General features: G+C 38.9%; 1 protein-coding gene across 1 annotated transcript; it reads right to left on the bottom strand.

Annotated features, from left to right (window-relative positions):
• Positions 1-12829: 12829 nt before the first annotated feature.
• Positions 12830-18632, bottom strand: slc30a1a (solute carrier family 30 member 1a). The gene is made up of 2 exons (XM_044377288.1): positions 17706-18632; positions 12830-15566 (listed from the first exon to the last, which is right to left on the bottom strand). Exons 1-2 carry the CDS (start codon positions 18277-18279, stop codon positions 14665-14667), a joined length of 1476 nt encoding a protein of 491 aa, XP_044233223.1. The 5' UTR covers positions 18280-18632; the 3' UTR covers positions 12830-14664.
• Positions 18633-20065: the final 1433 nt, after the last annotated feature.

The following is a 20065-nucleotide window of genomic DNA, read 5'->3' as shown; positions in this document are numbered from 1 at the left end:
ATATTAACAATTGAAAAACTGGAACCAATTGATTTTTACTTAAAAAACTGATGTTAACAATTAATTGATAATCAAAATAACTGCTGAATTTTAAGAAATGTCAAGTTTTAAACAGTTCTTTCTTTATGATTGCTGCTGATAATCACTGGATAAAACTTGGTGGTTTGGTCGTTGCTGTTTTCACATGACAGTGAGAAGCTTTTCCTTCTTCCTTGGAGAGAACATTTTCATGTTTTCTCCATGTTCACCTGACTTTCCTCTGTTCCACATTTCAGACACACACAAGTCAAGAGATTAAACTAAGTGTTCATACTGTATTTGACTCCAGGATTATGTTCTTTTTTGCTGAAAAGCTCCAGGCTTCAAGTCCACAAGACTGTGTCCAAAGTGTTATTTCTTGTTGTATACTCAACTTTTTGCCTTGGAGCTGTCCCAGTTTGTCTGTCACCAGGTTAGATCCATGCACGCTACCATAGATGCAATAGCAAACACTTGGTAATTTCAAAAACCCAGCAAGTTTTGTGTTTTGTGGACACATTTTATCCAGAGTGACATCACTTTTTAAGAGCTTTTTACTCCCACCAGAGGGCCTGAAAATGTCACCAAAAAATATTAAAAGTGCATAGAGAGAGATAACTATCACAACATTGATGGCTTTTAACTAAGCCAACCTTTATCACTAACACACACAAACAACTTGTACCAAATCTCTCATGTTGTAAATAACACTTAGAGTCTGAACACACCGACGGCTAATTGTGAAACAATCTGGTGAAACCACAACAGAATGAAACCAGAAGACACCAAAAGCATATTTTTAGAACTCAGCCTTAATGTTTTGTGTTTCCTTTGTGGTTCATGGCCTTAACCCCTGAGCTACATGGCCCCTCAGCCTTATTTTCTGAATAAAGTGTCATATAGCACATGGTTCCCAGCCCACATGGGTGTACAAGACAGTAGTTACATTACATACATACAGTTATTCTTTGCGTCAAAATGTAGTATTATCAGATTTAAACCATAAATTCAACATACGACGCTCCCTTATGTTGAGGATAATCCTGAGCTAAGTCAAACAGCTTGTTATATAAACATGTACTGTAACGTTCATCTGTCATGTCAAACAGACTGCAATGCCTGACCGACATTTTCAGGACCATTTTCCAAAGTCAAAGGCAGGATGTCAGATCTCAGTCGACCCCTCGAGTTACAGGTTTCATATTGTTGATGCTGGTAAATGTGCTTAATAGCACAGTATGGTGTCAATTTTGGTTTGATTCATGTTTCTTCCAAATTTTCAAAACATAGACATAAAATAACTAACAACAATACAAGGCAATGTACTACTATATATGTTAAGTTAATATAATAATTAGTTACTCCAAACCAAACTTTAAAAATAACTTTGAAAACTACATGTGAGTTATTCTAATTCCAGTAAAAGAGTCTGTTTTGGGGCATTTAAATTAAAGGACAGGTTCAAAGTTTTTCAAGTCTGTCCTAAAACATCAGTCAGGTCCTCAAATGAACATTGACACATATTTTTCTTGCTGTAATCATTCCTCCTCTTCATACCGACCATTAAGAGATAACTTTATAATGCCCTTTCAAAGTAATGGGGGACAAAATCCACAGCCCTCCTTCCATGCAAAAGTGTATTTACCAGTTTATCTGAAGCTAATACAAAGCTTCAGCCATCAAATCAATATCTTCAAAGTTATAGTCTTTTTAGTGGCAAATTCCCTCTTTTTGTTAAGATCCTTCCACTGCAGCTGAGCAAGAAAACTTTCAAGACACAAAGAGGACATCTTTTACTAAAAAGACTGTAACTGTGGAAGATATCCACTTAATTTGACTAACTCAGATGACGAGAAACCTCATATTTTTAAATATATTTTTGCTCAAAATGAGGACTGTGGATTTTGTCCCCCATCACTTACATTGTAAACGCATTTGAAGGGATCTTCTAATAGCCAGTATGAACAGGAGGAATGATTACAGCGAGCAAAACCTCTTTCAGTGTTTATTTAGGCAGCTGACTGTTGTTTTAAGACAGACTTGAAAAATTGTGAACGTGTCCCTTAATCTATTCCACAGTCAAACTATTGCCTAACTGCACATGGCTTCCATCCTTTATCACCGCATACTGCATTTTGTGTACACCCAAAAATAACCCATAGCTCTTTTTCACGATATTACTTTCTGTTTGTCATAGACAATATCTGAAAAGTGTAAAACAACCAAAATCGCTTCCTAATGTGGTTTAAATTCATGACTCGGACACATAGAGACAAGAGAGACAGAACATTTGAGTCAGAGGCACATTAATGTTATATTTTACCGGGCAGATGTGTGTGTGTGTGTGTGTGGGAGGGGAGCATATCAGAACAAAATAAATCAGTTGTGTGCTGTGCTGGTTAGGAGGGACCACATTTCCAGCAGTGAGTTTGCTGTTTTCACAGAATTCCTCTTGTCAGTCATTACACACATCCTCGTGATAACATGTGTGTGTGTGTACATGTGCATGTGAGCGTGTATGTGGTCGGGGGAGGCATGAGGTATCTATATAACAGTCACGTTTGACTGTGTGTTTGTTTCCAAAGATAAATCTGAACCATAAAAAATCTGTGAGCTGGAGGAGGAGGACATCAGGAAGGAGGAAGAGCAGCGTTTTGTAACAGTGAAAATCTGTTTTCAGCTTCGTCACGACCAGTCACTCATCAACACATTTTCCCCACATTGTAACATTATGAAGTTATTTTATTTATAAGGTCATTTATTAGTCTTCTACTAGTGCTTCTATTAAGTAAGTTTTTATCATTTTTGATCACTTTTGAATTGATTTAATTGTTTTATCCAGTTCTCAACCACCGCCATCTGAGTTATGTTTTCTATCAACTTTCTATCAAATGTTGTTAATCAACATATCTGTCATGTCCCAAAATGTTGATACTGAACTTATCAGTAGAATCTTAAGAGCTGCAATGATTAGTCAGTTGACAGATGATTAATCTGCAACTATTTTGATTTTTCGGTTTCATTGATCCTCTGTGGCAGTAAACTGAATATCTTTGGGTAGTTGGTTGGGATAAAAGAAGACATTTGAGGATGTCACCTTGGGCTTTGGGAAACAGCGGTCCACAGTTTTAACATTATCTCACATTTTTAATATTAAACAACTAATCAATTAATCGAGAAAATAATCGTCAGATGAATCGAAAATGAAAATTGTCATTAGTTGCAGCTCTAAATGTTTTCCCAACATTCTCTTATAGGAAATAAATGAAACTTTTTTTATGACTGTTGTGTGTATGATGTATAATGACTATCATTATTGTTAATATTATGTTATATAATGTTATTTTTCCTTCTCAGATCATCTCATTTCCCTTTAAAGTACGCCAACGATCATCCCTGCCAATTATTTAACTTTCCTCTGTCTTGTGATGATTTGTGATGTGATGAGCTGCTGGAGTTTGAAGCCTCTCACACTCTTGAAGTAGCTGATGATGGCTATTGTGTGCTTACATAAAGATGCTTTTTATCTTTACTTTATGCAGATTGTATAATGGTGAGGAGAGAGAGTGGGCTTGTTTGGTGATGATCTTCTCTTTTCTCTTCCTGGAGCTGTTAGCTCTCTGTTTATCAGTGAGGAATTAATTATTGCTGGTTGAACCCATTCAACTCTGTGATCAAAGTCTGAAAAGCTGGAGTGAAGCATGACGGTACAGTACAGGCGATCGGTGAAACATTAACTCAAACTCTTTTACCTCAACATCTTCATACTGCAGCCCTGAGAGAAACCCAAGTTTCATTTGTCACTTGGCAAGTTTTCAAAACATCAGGACAAACTCTAGACCCACCTTTTACACACGAGTTCTGGTTCTCATACAACTTTCTCAAACTTAATAGTGATAAAAACTGAGTCACTTGGCTAAACCTGATAATCCATAGTTCCTCCTTCCCCTCAGGTGAAGCACATTATCTTTTGAAGCATACATTAGTAATGTTAATCCATCTGCATGCTTCCACCTATGTAATATTAATCATCTTGGCCTGTCGCTTACACTTAACAGCACCACCATTCTCATTCACACACTGATTACATCCCGTATTGACTATTGCAATTCTATCCTCTCAAGTGTCTTCATAAACTTTAATCAGTCCAGGAGTCAGCTGCCCGTATCATTACCTGAACTCCTTCCATAGATCATATCACTCCTTTTCTTCAGCAACTTCACTGGCTCCCTGTTTTTCATTTCAATATTCTGCTTCTCACCTTTAAGGCCCTTTATAACAAAGCACGTTTCTGAACTCCTTCATATCTACACACCATCCTGTACTCTCAGATCTTCTTCTGCCATCCAACTCACCATACATCTGCCCCCTTGACCTCCACAGGGTCTAGAGCCTTCAGCCGTTCTGCCCCCGACCTCAGGAACTCTCTCTCACAAGATAATGTATTTGCAATATTGTCTCTCTCTCCACCTTTAAATCCCGTCTCAAAACGCACTTTTTCAAACTGGCATATTGGGTCTGATTTGACTTGACTTGATTCTGACTTTAATGGTTACCCCCACATTGAGTTTTGCACTAATGATGATTTTATACCTATCTATCGTATTATCTTATTATTGTATATCAAAGTTTTCTTTGATTTTATGATGTCTTGATACATTGCTGCTTATTTTTATCTATGTCTTGAAAGGTATCCTTGAGTGCTTTGAAAGAGGCCCATAAATAAAATGTATAATTATTATTACTATTATTATTTATTAAGTACCTGAGTCATTTATATCACCTCCTCACCTTTAGCTACATACCCTATTCTGATAGGTGTGTGCTCATCAGAGGTGGGAATTTACACAAGTGCTATATTAAGTGAAGTTTATACGGCATCTTTCACAAAGTGCGTCAAAATAACGGACATAAATGGAGACAAAATACAAAAGTAAAATAATAAAAATACATAAAATAAAACAGAATGTACTACAATGATGAAGGCTTTTTAACTTTAAATAATGATGTTGTCAGGTGAAAGCCCCCCCCCCCCCAAAAAAGTTGAACTCAAGGTCCACTTACTTAGTTATTCCCAGTGCACCAAAACAGAAACTGGACCATAAACACACCTCACCTTCTGCGAGTCTCTGTCTGCACTGACACACTTTGTTTTTGCTTCTAAAACTATATTTCACTATATTTTTTGTTAAATTTTTTTTTGCAACAGACTTGTCCATGGTTTTGTTTTTTCATGCTCTATTCTGTATAGTAAATGTTCATAATCTGTGTTGTATATCTTATCTGGTACCTGTGACATGTCACTTTCCCTGGAAAGATCAATAAAGTTGATCTTATCTTATCTTATCTTAGGAGCTTTTAAAATAGCTTTATTGCTTTTTTTTGTTTTTAAGCAGAGTAGGTCACGTTGACATTTATTGAGCAAATTCCATCCTCTGAGGAAGACCATGGAGATGTAGTTGAAACCTCCAGAAAAAGCTAGTAAGTGGACCTAAAAACACCAACTTATATTCTTTGGCGTAAGCAGGGGTTACAGTACAAATTGTTGGATTATGATATAAGAATACAAATAAATGGATTTTTTGTATTTTTTGTATTTTTTGGTGTATATTGTTAAATAGGTGTATGATATAACCGGAGATGTGATCTAAAAGGGTTAAAAAGGCATTTTTCATTTCATCCTGACTTTTACTCAGTAGAATTAGCGGTTTAGCAGGTTTCAGTTGAACCTTCTGTTTGTCAGATCTGTGACTCAACAAATATTTACAGACATCTTAGGCTCTCTACTTTCCAGATGCCCTTGTTGGATTATTATCTGTAGATATTCTTTTTATTACAGCTTTGTGATTGTTGATTAGTTTTTTTTAATGATCAGCTTACTGCTAACCAAGCTAGCCACAACTAGCTATCTTGAGCTAATGTTTTGCTGATGCAACATTGTAACTGTGTCTTCAGACAGAAAGCAAAGTGCATTTTCACAACCTTGACTGCTGGACCATTTGTGTTTATATACTAATTAAATGTTAGCTGTAAGCTAACTAGCGACAGACGTGCTGACCACGCCTGTGGGAGTGTGCCCCCGGATACACACACATTTTTCACTCAAGTTGAAACATTTTTCAACTCGTGCAACATGTCTTTGCGCCGCCCTGGGCCATTCTGCATCCACTTTGCGTTCTGTGTGAACAAACAGTTAGTAACTGTTGAATTATTATCAGGCTAGGTATCTGTCGAGTACTTTACTCTATTTTATCTTTTTACTTACTCTCCTGTATGTTTACTAGTGTAATTACAGTGCTGTACTTCCTATGGGGACTTAATATTGATATTTCAGTTAGTCTACGTTTCATTAAGAATTCAGTTTTCCTTTTTACTTTACTGATTCATTTTTACAGTAATTTTGGTCTGACTGCTGTTAATGGTACCTTTTTCTCATTTGTAATCACCATCATTGAATTTGTTGTGCAATACTGTTTTCACTGTTTCACAATTGCTTCCAGTAAAAACCTCTTAGGCAACCCACTCACCCTCTACTGGGTGTGTAGCTCACTGCATAGCTGTGCACCTACACACATAGTGAAGGCAGAAATAATTAGCTAGGTTTGTCAGTCTCAAGTCAAGTCAACTCCAATTTGTCTAGTTATCACTTTCATATTTATAATAATGAATCCAGTCCTTAAACAAACTGGTAAAATGTCGAATTAATCATTCACTTAACTTGTAAAATTAAGTTGTGCAGAAACATTAGCTTACTAGCATACTCCCAAGTATTTTGTTATATTTGCGTTAAAGTTTTCATTCTTTTTCCTAATTTGAGGACAATTACATGATGGAGGCTTGTTATGTGTGTTATACAAAAAAATATATAAGTTAGCCAAACTCAGCAAAAGAAATTGTTAAATATTTTTCGTAAATAAATGAATGCTAAGCTAATTTTCCAGATGCTAGCTGTAGCTATTTCCCATACAGACATGAGAGTGGTATCAATCATCTCATCTAACTCTTGGCAAAAAAGAAAATAAGCGCAATTTCCAGAATGTCGAACCATTTTTTCCTTTTTGAACTCAAAATTTTATTCAACTTGTTGCCATGAAAGTTTGCATTTTTGCAACTTTTACATTTTTTTTGTGCATTTTACAATATTTTAGCCCATTTTTATGCAAATCCTTGATTATTTTTTTCTTAAGTTAAAATTGAATGCAGTACTTTTACATGCAATGGAGTTTTATTCCGTTGTGGTTTTCCATTTTTGTTACGTAAACAATTTGAGGACTTCTTCCACCACTGCTGATCATCACCATTATCATCACCAGAGAGCTGGTTAACATTCCAGCCCTCTTAATCTCTCTCGGAGACGGACAGGTCTTTTGCGAGTACAAACCTGCCATGTGGTCAGATTAAAGGTTTCTGAGAGGAGTGTGGGAGAGGACAGTCCTGTAGTAAAGTCTTAGGATTCTTAGGTGATTCTCTTTTTTTTTCACTCTCTTCTCTGTTTCAGACTACAGCACATGCTCACCTATTCCCTCTACTCCTGCTTTGTGTGGTGCATCACTGGTATTAGAAATGTCATCAGAAGTGGGGAGAGTAATGTATTGTTGTTTCAGTTTGATGTTTCTTATGTCAAAGTAACAGTACAGAAAAAAAGTAAGTGTATCTGATTTAAAACACTGGGATAAATAGATTGTATATGTATAGAAAAGTGTTTTGATCCCAAAAATAACTCAGGACATGTAGCCTAAATTCAGGACAATTACAATTTACTGAATTACTATTAACCAAAAGAACTTTCTTTGTTTTGTTTTAGTCTGAAGTTTTGAATTTCAATGCAAAATCACAAAATTCACATAGCCTAATTGCCAAAATTACCACTTATGAAATATATATTCTTTAATCCAGATGGAATTTTTCAATAAGAAATATTCATATATAGTGACGTAAGGCAAGTAACAAAAAGTGGCACATTTAATAAAGAGGGGAAAAATACCCTTTAGAAAGTGCACAACAAAGGAAGTGAAACAAATTGTAAGCTTCATCTTCACTTGCAGCCATTAAAGTCTGAGTCATCACTTCTTCTTTGCAGCCTGCAGACTCACTGACGTAAACACAACCAGAAACGTTCAATTTTTGCCAATTTCACTGGATAAAACGTTCTGCTTTTTGGTCCAGATGTCGTTATTTCAGTTCACTATTTCTGTGTCTGTTTGAGTGAAAGAAAACTGAAGTGAGCTGACCTGCCAACATTTGGCCAATTCACAAAGCTCAGTGAAGGATATCATGTGTGAGTCTGATCCTTTCCAAGCTAGAAACCACATCAGCAATTTTTGATACCACAAATATTTAAGTAATCACATGAAAACAAAACATGTTCCAGCTGTGTCCTACACACCAGGTTTGAGTGTAGAGTCTAAGTGACGCAATTTGAAGATTTAAATCAAAGAGCACTTTTCTGAAAGCTGCAAATCAGACGACAGTGACGCAGATCTGTGATGTCATAGCTCAGTCTGCAGTCACAGTACTGATAGTCAACAAAAGACTGAATAAAGAAAAACTTGGTGGTTGACTCACAAGAGAGTTTCAGTCTCAGTGGTGTTGATAATGAATGTAACAGATTTGTAGTGAAGTGAAGTTGAGGCTTTAAATGTCAAATTTAATTACCTTCACTTCAGTATGTAAAACCGGAAGAGCGATTAACAAATCAGGCCCCTAAGAGAAATCTCCTCTGGCAAACATTTCCACTCTCTCAGATTTTGAGAACGGCTTGTACATGAGACACAGTGGACTCTTTCTCTTCATGAACACAGCTCAGAGGTCACTGACTGCTGCTACAACAGCAACTTTCACTGTCAGTTTCACTCCCCCCTTTTTCTTTTAAAAGGGAGAAAGAGGAAAGACTGGGGCTGTGTTTACAACCTACAGTTGTGCATTTTGTTTATTTTCTGGTGTTTTTTATTGGTGTCGAGTGGTTGACTTATTAGTATAAAATATATGCAGTGTTGTATCCTCATAAATTCACAAACAGTTGAAACAAACTCTTTTTATCGACAAAATCAACCAAAAGTTTTCAGCAGTGTGACAATGCATTTTTCCAATATTCCAGTGGGGTTCAAATGGTTTATTTAGCTTGACAGGAAGGATAATAATCTTCTTAAACCATAAAGTCCTCCATTCAAAATTGCCTAATTTGGAGTTACATGGTTTTTTTTTAACTGTCCAGCAAAGCAGTGTTTTAGCTTGTGACAAAAGGAGCGCCATTAATTATCACAGCAGAAGAGGACATTATACAAGGATAATACATGTCACTGTGTGGGCTTCAGGCCTCAGTGAACAGCTGGTAATGCAACATCTGTAGAGACACTGCATGTATTTATTGAAGGCTGGTACTGATGATATTCCCTCATGTGTAGTTGCTGTGTGTCAAGCAGTTATTTGATATCTGTGAGTATCTTTTGACTATTTTTATAATAAAAATGACAAATATTTTTGTACTTCTACCAGAATCATAGAGTAGACAAAGGTCTTAGAAAGCATCCAAATCATCAGGGGACATTAAAACTCTTCACTGAAACCCACAGTGAGGAGTTTTTAAATGTCATTCATTATTTGGATCCAAACTACCCACATAATCAATAACACAAGGAAAAGCTAAACAGGCCACATACAAAATCTGAAAATAAGTGAACTGTACATATTACAAATTAGACAATACAAACAATAAAATTACAACAAAAATAAAATTGTCAGGATAGAAACAAAAAGAAAGTCAAAATAATCCAAAAGGTGCCAAAACTACAATAACTATAAATATGTGAGAGTCAACAATTTTGTTTTAGTGACTTTTTGAAAGAAAATCTACTTTTGAAGCATATTCAAGGCAGAAAGCTGAATGGGATATATTACACCTTTAAAGTGATGATTTTTGTGAACAATGAATAAATGAAATGTAACCAAAAACAACTTGTGCCACAAAAACAAGCCCCCATCTCAAAGAAAAACCACATGACTGACAATACTGGATATTTGAAGTCCTGTAGCAGGCCAGTATATTGCCCCAGTGTGTGTGTGGCCACACCAGGCCATCTGTCCGTCTCACTGGCTTTGTCTCTGGGATTTTCAAACAGGCTGAGCAGGACATCAGGCTGAGTTCAGGGGGGGTAGAGGGGGGAGGGGGAGGTGGACACTGGACTTGAGGGTGAGAGGTCACTAAATGGATTCACCTTTGCCAACGCAGCGTTTGTAGGCTCAGCGACATGCGTAAGCTAAAACTAGAGGCATTCAACAGAGAGGACACAATACCCCAAAAGAGGGCTCCTGATGATGCGTGAAACTTGGCCCATATTGTGGCTCTCATGTATTGGTATCACATTCAAGTCACAGAGCTAAGCATCATTTTTTCTAGAAAATAAATACCCAGCGGTCTTGGAAAAACCCAGAGGGTCATTCAACAAAACGTACCTCTATGCTGTAGATATTACCAGAATCCTCAAAGACTCTTCAATCCATCTGGATGAAATAATATTCTGGCTGATGCACAATAAAAGGCTTTTCTCAAATGTTTTTCAATTCAGGTAGCTGGAAATGACATACTCTACATGACTATTTTTGGCTTTGAGCAGTTGCCAGGCAACCAGCGGACACTCCAGCTAAGGGCATAACCCATTGTAAAATAGATAACTCAGTCATGTTTACACTTTGATTTTTGTGTGTGTAAATAAAATATAATGTGATAATTAGAGAGTTTTAGAGGTGCTGGTAGGTAGATTTTGTTACTGTTGGACTGAGCCAGGCTAGCTGTTTCCCCCCGTTTCCAGTCTTTATGCTAAGCTAAGCTAAGTGGCTTCTACCTGTAGTGTTTTTTGTGATGGAGGAGAGCAGTATAACATCTGTTTTAAAGACTTTTTGTAAGAAAATCTACTTTTGATGTGTCTTCCGTCTTTTTGTCTATAAAACATCAAGAGTAAAAAATGTCCAACATAATTTCAGTCCATGGTGATGTCATTAAATGTCTTATTTTGTCCAATTTTTCTGTAATGTAAGACAAAGAAAAGCAGCAAATAGTCTAATTTGAGAGCCTAAAAACATATTCTTCTGTGCACTTTTGCTTAAAAAAGGCCTAAATGATTAATTGATTATAAAAATAGTTTTCAATTAATTTTCTGTCAATCAACTAATTGTTGCAGCTCCAATGGGATCATTTTGCTAAGCTAAGCTAACTGGCTGCTAGCTGACATTTTGTAGAGGCAGTATCAGTCTTCTCATCTCATTCTCCACCAGAAAACAATTTCAACTATTCCTTTAAATGACCCTTTTCAAAGATAATCAGGTATTTATCTTTTGAAAATTGGATGCTTTCCTCTGTATGTATGTAATGGTAGCTAATACATTAGAGGCACAGACAATGTCGGCAGTGGATGCATGCAGACACACTTTAATTTTGCATACAATGACCCACAGTGAAGGTGCAAAGAACACCTGACTTTAACAAAGAGAGCTGCTGTGTGCATAAACCACATGAAAAGGCACAGAGAGTGAGGAGAGAGCGGCCCAGCAGCACAGAGGAATGCTGGGTAGATCCCCGTGCTTGTTGCCTTTGGAATGCCCCCGGGCCCCGGGCCTCTTACATAAGGCCCCTGGGGCCACAGTAAGCAGCCGCAACAGACTTCCACCCAAACTCAAGCCAGTATCCGCTTATTTACACTGCAGAGAAGAGTTGTGAAATGCTGTAATTATGGACTTACGTAATTGTAGCATGACACTCCACAACTCACTCACACTTTGCACGGCAGATTTACTTTTGACCATCATTACTGTTTAGATACTCAGGAGGTTTTGTAGATGGCCACAAGACATCAGCCACAAGTATCCTGTTGGGTTTACTGCCTGGATGAATGTAGCTTTACACACAACATGCTCCTTGATGTGGTTTTCAGTGACAAGTTGACTGAAATTATCACCTCATACACACTATGATTCAAGCTCCCGTTGCTAGTTCGGAGGCTCCGCTGAGATTAAAACGCATCTTTTTTCTATGTGCTTTGTTTACCAGGTAAATATTCAGTTTACACCTTTGACAAGTAGTTACCTAAACTCTCACTGATGGCATATCAGCTTTTATTTTCTTAACCTCAATCTTATTGTTTTAACATTTTTATAGTGTTGCATCTATGTTTTAACCTGTGAAGTGTGCAGAGACTCTTTGGCCACGATAGTCTTAATGACGTCTTAATTAAATTAGACTTATAGCCAGAGCAAGTGAATACATTTAATATTACTGTGTCTGAAAAATCTCTTGATTGACAGAAAAAAAGCTGTTGGTTAATAAAAAAAAAACAGCAAGAGAAAAATATTCTTAACCATTTGCACGTCCTCACATTTGATGCCCTTTACTGCGTTCATACATTTTTGCAAATAGTTTAAAATGAAATGATTTGATTCCGTCTTTGTGAATGTAAACACAGACCTAATGGGCACAATGTTAAGCCTCAGTAAACCCATGCATTTCTCTTTTTTGGGTACTGATTTTTTTCTCAAAGAGTAGCACAAGTTTACATGTTCAACATGGATTTTACAGGGAACCTGAATGTAGGCTGAGTGTAATAAAGTTATGTAGACCTGTGCACAATCCCTGCTTCTTAAACCTAAATCTCCTCTATAATCTCCTTCACAATTCTATGGCTTAAGTGGATTTAATGGACAAAAGTCAACAACAGATCAAAGTTTGGGTTTCCACTGTTAGAAGTATGTGCTAAGTGCCCATGATGGCTGCTACAACTTGAAATTAAAAGACAAAGAAAGAATAAGGCAAGTGACAAAATTGGGCTCATCAACTGTACCAAACAGCCATATATTTTATTTCACAATGACACATTGGACAGATACTAATGAGATATATATATACATATATATATCTCAAGAAACACATCAGCTGACATGTTATATCTAAAATAAAAAAACAACACTTATGTTTTCAATTATCACATACAGCTCAAGTCTGAGAAGACACAAAATAAAAGTGACCAAACATTACAAATGAAGGAATGCGTCAAAATACATTTCCCAGCACATATTTCTACATTGCATACACATTAAAATCGGGAGTGGAGATCTGAGACGCATCGATGGCTCACTGTTTAAATGATGAGGGAAATTTCAAACAATTTCAAAGGCCACTGTATGGACTTCAATTCAGCAAACAGTCTGCTCAGCTGTCCAAAGCAGAGGAGAGGCGAGCTACATGATGAGTCATTCCATACACAGTAATTCGAATAGTTGGAGGATACCAGTAGGTTCTGGTAAGCAGCAACTGGAGCTCTTAGTGGAGCTCTTCAACGTCGAGCACCAGGTCTCAGTTTTGTCATGCAAACACAGTAGAACATCCTAAAATTACAAAAAAGTCCCTCAGCATGGATTGTGACAAGGTGCCGAACACATTCATGAGGATTTTTAAAAACTGATAAATCATCAAGCCGTCATCAGAAAGCTTTCCAGTACAGATTCACACAGAGAATAGTGTTTGACTATTGGTATACAGTGCTCGTTTCTTAGCAACAGACCCAACCCCCTCTGGCTTGCAATGCATCAGATCTTGAATGAACAAGTAATTACATACCGTGCCATTGCAAGTTCAGTTACATTATTTCTTCTATACTTAGTGCCATACCACAGCAGTTTTTTTTATTTAAAAGGCAAGGTGAGAGAGATGTTGATACGGCTTCTGTATCCAACTAATGACTGCAATTAAAACCGAGTCAAGGCCAGAGAAAGTTTGAGAAACAAAATTATAAAATATCACATTTGAAAAACTGACTACAGCATAGATGGTTTGTCCAAGAAAAAAAAAAAAAATTCAAGACAGAAAATTGCAAAAAAGTTTCTATCACCCAAACTAAATATTACAAACAGCATCTACAGAGAGAAATAGATCATTTCTAATAACTTAAATACTTAAATTATTATGCAATATAATACTCTTCCATTTGGGGCCAGAGGTTAAGAAAATAGATTTGCTCAAAGCCTACACAAGAAACAAAAAGTAGACTCCAACAAGTCCATAGGCTGAACAAAATAACCTAGTGATGTGTGCTCCGACTTGCATGTGTTGTGTGTGTCCTTCTGGAGGAGAGGGAGGTCTCTCCGATCCCTCCAGTCCTGTAGTGAGACGCTTTGGCACAGAAACACCATGGGACGAGATGACACATCACAACGCGGTGCTAATGAGGGACACTCATGCAGGCCTCGCTCCAGTCCAGGAGGAGATAGGTCAGTGAACCCCAACATGCATTGCTACCACACTGTCAGGGCAACAGACAAAAGAGGGGCTGAGCAGCAGAGGAGAGGGTGGGTGGGAGACAGCAGTGGTTGGAATATATACATTATATTTCTATATATATATTTCAACTACTGGAGATATATATGGAGAGAAGAGAGGGATGAAAGAAACTGAGAATCAAATGCATGAACACAGTATGTTTTGAAAGGATTTTGCAGCCATAAAGGGGGCAAAAAAAAGAATAAAAAAGGACTAAGGAATTTTTTTTTTCCTTATCCACAGGTCAAAAAGATTCCTGCGTCCTGCAAATGATAATGATTGTTTTTGCTTGATGTGGTGGTTTTCCAGCTTCTCCTCTGTTTCTCTCTTTCTCTTCCATCTCACAGAGACGACTCCACCTCTCTGGTGATGGTCACCTCGGCCCCTGACCGAGGGCGCACCAGAGCAGCTGCGGCCTGCTCTGTGGTCTCACTGACCACCTCCAGGGCTGAAGCAGCAGCCGCCTTGCTGTCACTGCTAGCCTTCTTGTCCGTGTTCTGTTTGTCTGCAGAGCCGCAGCACAGCTTGGGAGCACACTGAGTCCGACAGGAGAGCTCACAGAGAGAGTCTCGAGACTCCGAGCTGAATGTGACAAACTCGGGCTGGATGGTGGTGGCGTGGATGCCCTCATCGTGAAAGAAGTCCTTGATGCGTTTGGCCACCTCCATGTAAGACGTGGGGTCGTGGCACTTGATGTGTGCCGTTGCGATGATGCGGCTGCCGGCCAGCTGCCAGATGTGCAGCTCGTGGATTGCCAGGACGCCCTCCAGACTGAGCAGACGCTCGTTGAGCCGGTGCATGTTGATCTGCTTGGGCACGGTCTGAAGCAGGATGAGGGCCGACTCCTTTAGCAACGGGTAGGTGGTGTACAGCAGGATGCCCACCATGATGATGCAGAGCGTGGGATCCAGGTAGAGAACCCAGCAGGGACCAGCCACCTTCATGCTTGGCACGGTGGGGCCTTCAAGCAGGTCCACCAGTGTGTGATTGACATGATGGTGGTCTGTGGTGTGACTGTTGATGCACGGGTTGACGCATATCTCACCGGCTTTGCAGGGCTTCCACACAAAGATGAATATTATAGCGTTGACCACCACGATAACAGAGCCCAGGGCGTCGCCCAACACATGGAGGAAGACACCACGCATGTTGAGCTGTGATGACGAGCTGTGGTCATGGTCCATCTCCTCATATTGCGTGTTGCCGTTCATCTGCACCTCTGTGCTGTCTTTACGGCTGATTTCTGCAGATAAAAGTGGAGAGGTTAGTTAACTTTACTGAAACACCTTCATAACAAGGGAAGGTTAAATAATCAAATGGACTTTGACACCAAGATTCTGACACAGCCTTCTGTATAGGTACACAGAAAGAGATACAGAGATTGTAACAAAAACAGAAATGTCATTTAGAAAAGTTTTAGAAGCAACAGTGAGCTCATTACAGGGCAAAGAAATAAGTAGTACGAAATCAGCATGCAGTAAGGATGCTGCAAGTAGATTCAGTGGCAGCCAGTTGTTAAATTGTTCTGTTACATCGTTTGGAGCTGAAGCACACGACCCTTTGAAACAAAAGAGCCAGAACTCTAGTGCACAGTGTTATCGGGTGATGCTTGCAAGGATAGTTTACTGGATCTAATTCAAACAGCCCATTACATTGTTATATTAGTCATTTACTCTTTCTTCTAATGTTGGATTATAGCTTTAACTGTGGAGGACAACTCAGCCTTGTGACTGAAGCTAGTATCTCCTAACTGCTCAGGGCTACAGACAAGGGGGGCATACCAGACAGCAATGGTGGATTACATGAAAATGAACTCCTGGCACATGGGATCCTTAACACTCTGTAGTAATCCACATTAAGCAAATTCAATTACTAACTGGAGTCAGTGGCAGCGTGCACAGCACTGAAGGAACGGCACCTGAGCAATGACTGCTCACTTCCATCCTGGGACACGCCGGGTCATTCATCAGCGGCTAATGGTGTGGCTTGGGCTGTCGACTCCACTGTTACACTGATGTATGACCCAGTAACAGCGATTGGGGCATGGAGGGGGGGGGGAACCTCCATTTATTGAAACTGGCGGGGCCTAACAGGGAAGGGGGAGAAATGGTCTTCTCTATGGATTTAACCCTTCAGGGTGCGAGGAGGGTGAGTTCTCGGATGGAATGTGCAGAGGTGTACCCAAGGAAGCTTATTAGAGGTGGTCTGCCATTTTATCATCAGAAACAAGACATCAAAATCTCATCTGACCTGAACCCACAGATGGTAGGAAGAGCTGTTTCTGAATATGATTGTAGTAACCAAACACCTCATATAATGGAAAACACACACCAAGGGTTGTAGAGAGGTGCTGATCACTGGAGGTAGACTTAAGAGGAAAAAAGTGTTGCACACTCTGGCTCCATTTGCATTTCTCTTCTATTTAGATGACGTTTTGGCCCTCAGGCCATCTTCAAAATGAGCACTGTTGTACTATGTAGGCCACACCTTAGTAACACATCTGATGGTGATTAGACAATCATGTTCAACCACCTTTACGGTGAAAAAAAAAAACAAAAAAAAAAAAACACAGAGGCCTTCAGCCCATCAAAACTCTTTAACAGTGACAGGAACTACAGCCAATCAAGTCACTTCAAACCAAGTGACAAGAAACATTATGTCTTATACCACAGAGATTTAAATTTTACATTTTCTTTTAGTTAACTATATTCAAAAATGTTTATATATATTAGAATAGATTTCTAATAGATACACACCATAAACAACTTAAACTCAATATCCAATAAATAGAGGTACATTACAGAACTAAACACCTCGCCATCGCTGTGTGAACAGTGAAACACAAAGGTTATCATTATTGTACAATGAATTCACTTGTTTGTACAATAAAGCGTTAACAATATAAATGAGGCGAGAGAGTTTTGGTAATTTTGTCAGATTGGACACTTTAACAAGGTTGGACTCATCAAAAATCCTTGGCTGAGTCAGAAGCTTCTACTCTGCTCTATTCTTCAGCCAGCTGGTAATGGTCAGTCTTCACAAAGCCTGAAAACTGAGGCCCCAACACGCTTAAGTCACTGAAGGTGGCCACGTTTCTGAGGATAAAGTGACCCAACAGATATCTGATAACAAACACAATGTCTAAATATCAGTTTTACGATAAAATAACACAGATTAGTCACTTAGGAGGGGGTTGAATGTATGTACTGTTATGCAATCTGGACTGCTAACAATGAAGATAAAGTCTGGCACAAACTGTCTGCTTAAAAATGTGGGACACAATGAATCTGCGTTTGGAGGATTTGTACACTTTGTACTGTACATTTTAATACAGGGAGGCTAAACTCAAGACTGAGTACGATGAAAAATGCTCCAAACTCACCATTTCTCGGTTTCACATCACCCGGGCTATTGTGATTCCCCACCAAGTTGTTGGTCTCTTCTCCTGACGTCCCGTTCCCAGCCTTCAGAGACTTGCCGGCTTTACCCCTCTTGTTCTTACTCCCGTGGGAGTGCCCTCCGTGTGAGTGTCCGTGTCCTCCGCCGGCGTGCCCGTGAAACAAGCAGAGCCCGAGCAGGTTCACAAGGAGCCCCACGGCGCCGACCCCGGCAACCATCTCCGGGCTCTCGATCTCATGGGCCTCGGTGAAGCGCTCGATCGCCTCCAGGACGATGGTGAAACAGAGAGCCGCCAGGAAGACAGCGTTCACCAGAGCCCCCATCACCTCCGCCCGGATCCACCCGAAGGTGTTTTTGTTAGTAGCGTGAGTTTTCTCCGCGAATCGCACCGCGACCAGAGCGACCACCAGCGCGATGACGTCCGACAGCATGTGGAAAGAGTCGGACAGCATCGAGAGAGACGCGGTCAACCGGCTGACCACCACCTCCACAATGAAAAACCCAAAAGTCAACGAGAGCATGCAGAGCAGCCGGACACGATTAGGTTCACAAGCCATTTTCCCAACCTTTTCCTCACAGTCCTTCCGTCGATTCAAGTTTCACGTTAACGTTAAATAACGTCTCACCGCGGTTAGCTCCAAGCTAACGACTAGCTAGCTGAGACAATACGAGGCAATGGTCACCGCGTCTTCACTCACTACTCATATCTAGCGACGGCAACATCACTCGGATTTATCAGAAGACGATTAATCCGAAATACGACACTAGTAACCCCTATAAATACACCGCGGTTGGCACCAGCATATTCCAGATTTGTTTGCCGACGAGCTCTGGTTTGCAGACGGCTGAAACTTTGCACCCGAGCCGGTAAACTTTCCACACGGAACACAGCGCTGTTAAAAGACACGCCCCCCGCACGGTTTCTATTGGCGGAGAGGGTACGAGGTCGAAGCTGATTGGTTGGATTTTGCAACTCTCGCAAGCAGGCGAAGCAAAACGAACCAGACAACAACGGTTGCTACGCACGCTTAACTGCAACTGTAATATCGCGATTGTGTCCATAATTGATCTGTGAATCCTTAATATGATTGGAAACCTTGCCTATGTTAATACATTTACAATGTATTTCTCCTAACTGAAGATAGTGACATAAATAAACAAAAAGGTTTGAGAATGTTTGTGTCCATGTCTCTGTATGTCCTATATTATTATACATATTGTATTATATATTATAATTGTCTGTCACTATTTGTTTTGCCTTTTGTCTAATTTTGTCACAGGTCTGACTTAAAAATCCCTTTAGGATTATTTTTGCTTTGTTTTACTGTTGACAATATGTTGACAATATTTTTTTTATTGCTATCAGTGCATGTATGTCCCGTCTTTGCAATGTAAATGTGTTCAATTACATTAAGAAAAGAGGATATTTAACATTTTTCAAGGAATTCAACCAAACGAAACTGTAACTTTGTCAAATTAGTTTCAGTTCCTTAGCAAGTTGGCTCTGCTTCAGAATAGACCTACTTCCCTTTAAAATAGCTTTTAAGTTTACAAATTGTTCCAAATATGTTATTTTCTTGTACGAGATGACCCGTATCCTTTCATCATTTATAATGCCCTATTGATCTTGAGAAATAATTGGTCCCATCTTTCATTGTTGGAAACCTATATAAATAATCTTTTAGCCCTTTTTTTTAATCAATTTTGAACTGGAGTGCTTTCATTTAAGCATAATATTTCAAACATCGCTCTTACTTAGACCCTTTACTCTGCTGTTAATCAGGAACAAACGGCTTTCAGGTTTGAAGGCTTATTGCTTTGTCTCTGTAATCACGAGAGAAATCTCTCTAAATGCAGGTTACTTTTCATGGTAAACTGATGACCCCTTGTGGAAACTATCAGTCTTGATTAAACAGTCTTTGTGTTATAGTTGTCTGCAAATTGAAAATTACTTATTTCGAGTAACTGTTTTGATTCTCATAAAATGCCGAAAAGGTTTTCAATAAACAAAAGCATACTTTTATGGTATTTTATATACATTTTATTTGTATTTACTATTTATCTCTGGCACAAACATTTTCCTTGAGGATGAGTAAAGTTCTATTTATTCTTATACTTTATACTCCTATCAGTAGTTTTTTAAATCAGGAAATGTCAAAGAAATAAAATTCACAATCATTCATTCTGCATAGTTTACATGTTCATTGCTATCACAGATAGTAGTAGCAGCTAAGAAGAACAGTAGTTGTTCTACTTAGTGTTTTTAACTTAATAAACTGCTGTGTTGTTATGGACATAAGTCACTAAAGAATCTGCCCTTTTATGTCCATGCAGTTTGTGAAG

This window comes from Thunnus albacares, chromosome 16, assembly GCF_914725855.1.
Source record: "Thunnus albacares chromosome 16, fThuAlb1.1, whole genome shotgun sequence".
In the NCBI taxonomy this organism is placed as follows: domain Eukaryota; kingdom Metazoa; phylum Chordata; class Actinopteri; order Scombriformes; family Scombridae; genus Thunnus; species Thunnus albacares.
The sequence above is the reverse complement of the archived record's forward strand: the minus strand, read 5'-3'. Positions and strand labels throughout refer to the sequence as shown.

Bases quoted from the DNA above. Each gene is read 5' to 3' on its own strand.
- slc30a1a (XM_044377288.1), bottom strand. From the start codon at position 18,279: ATGGCTTGTGAACCTAATCGTGTCCGGCTGCTCTGCATGCTCTCGTTG. The intron at 15,567-17,705 runs GTGAGTTTGGAG...TTTTATCTGCAG, and splicing joins TGATGTGAAACCGAGAAATG to AAATCAGCCGTAAAGACAGC.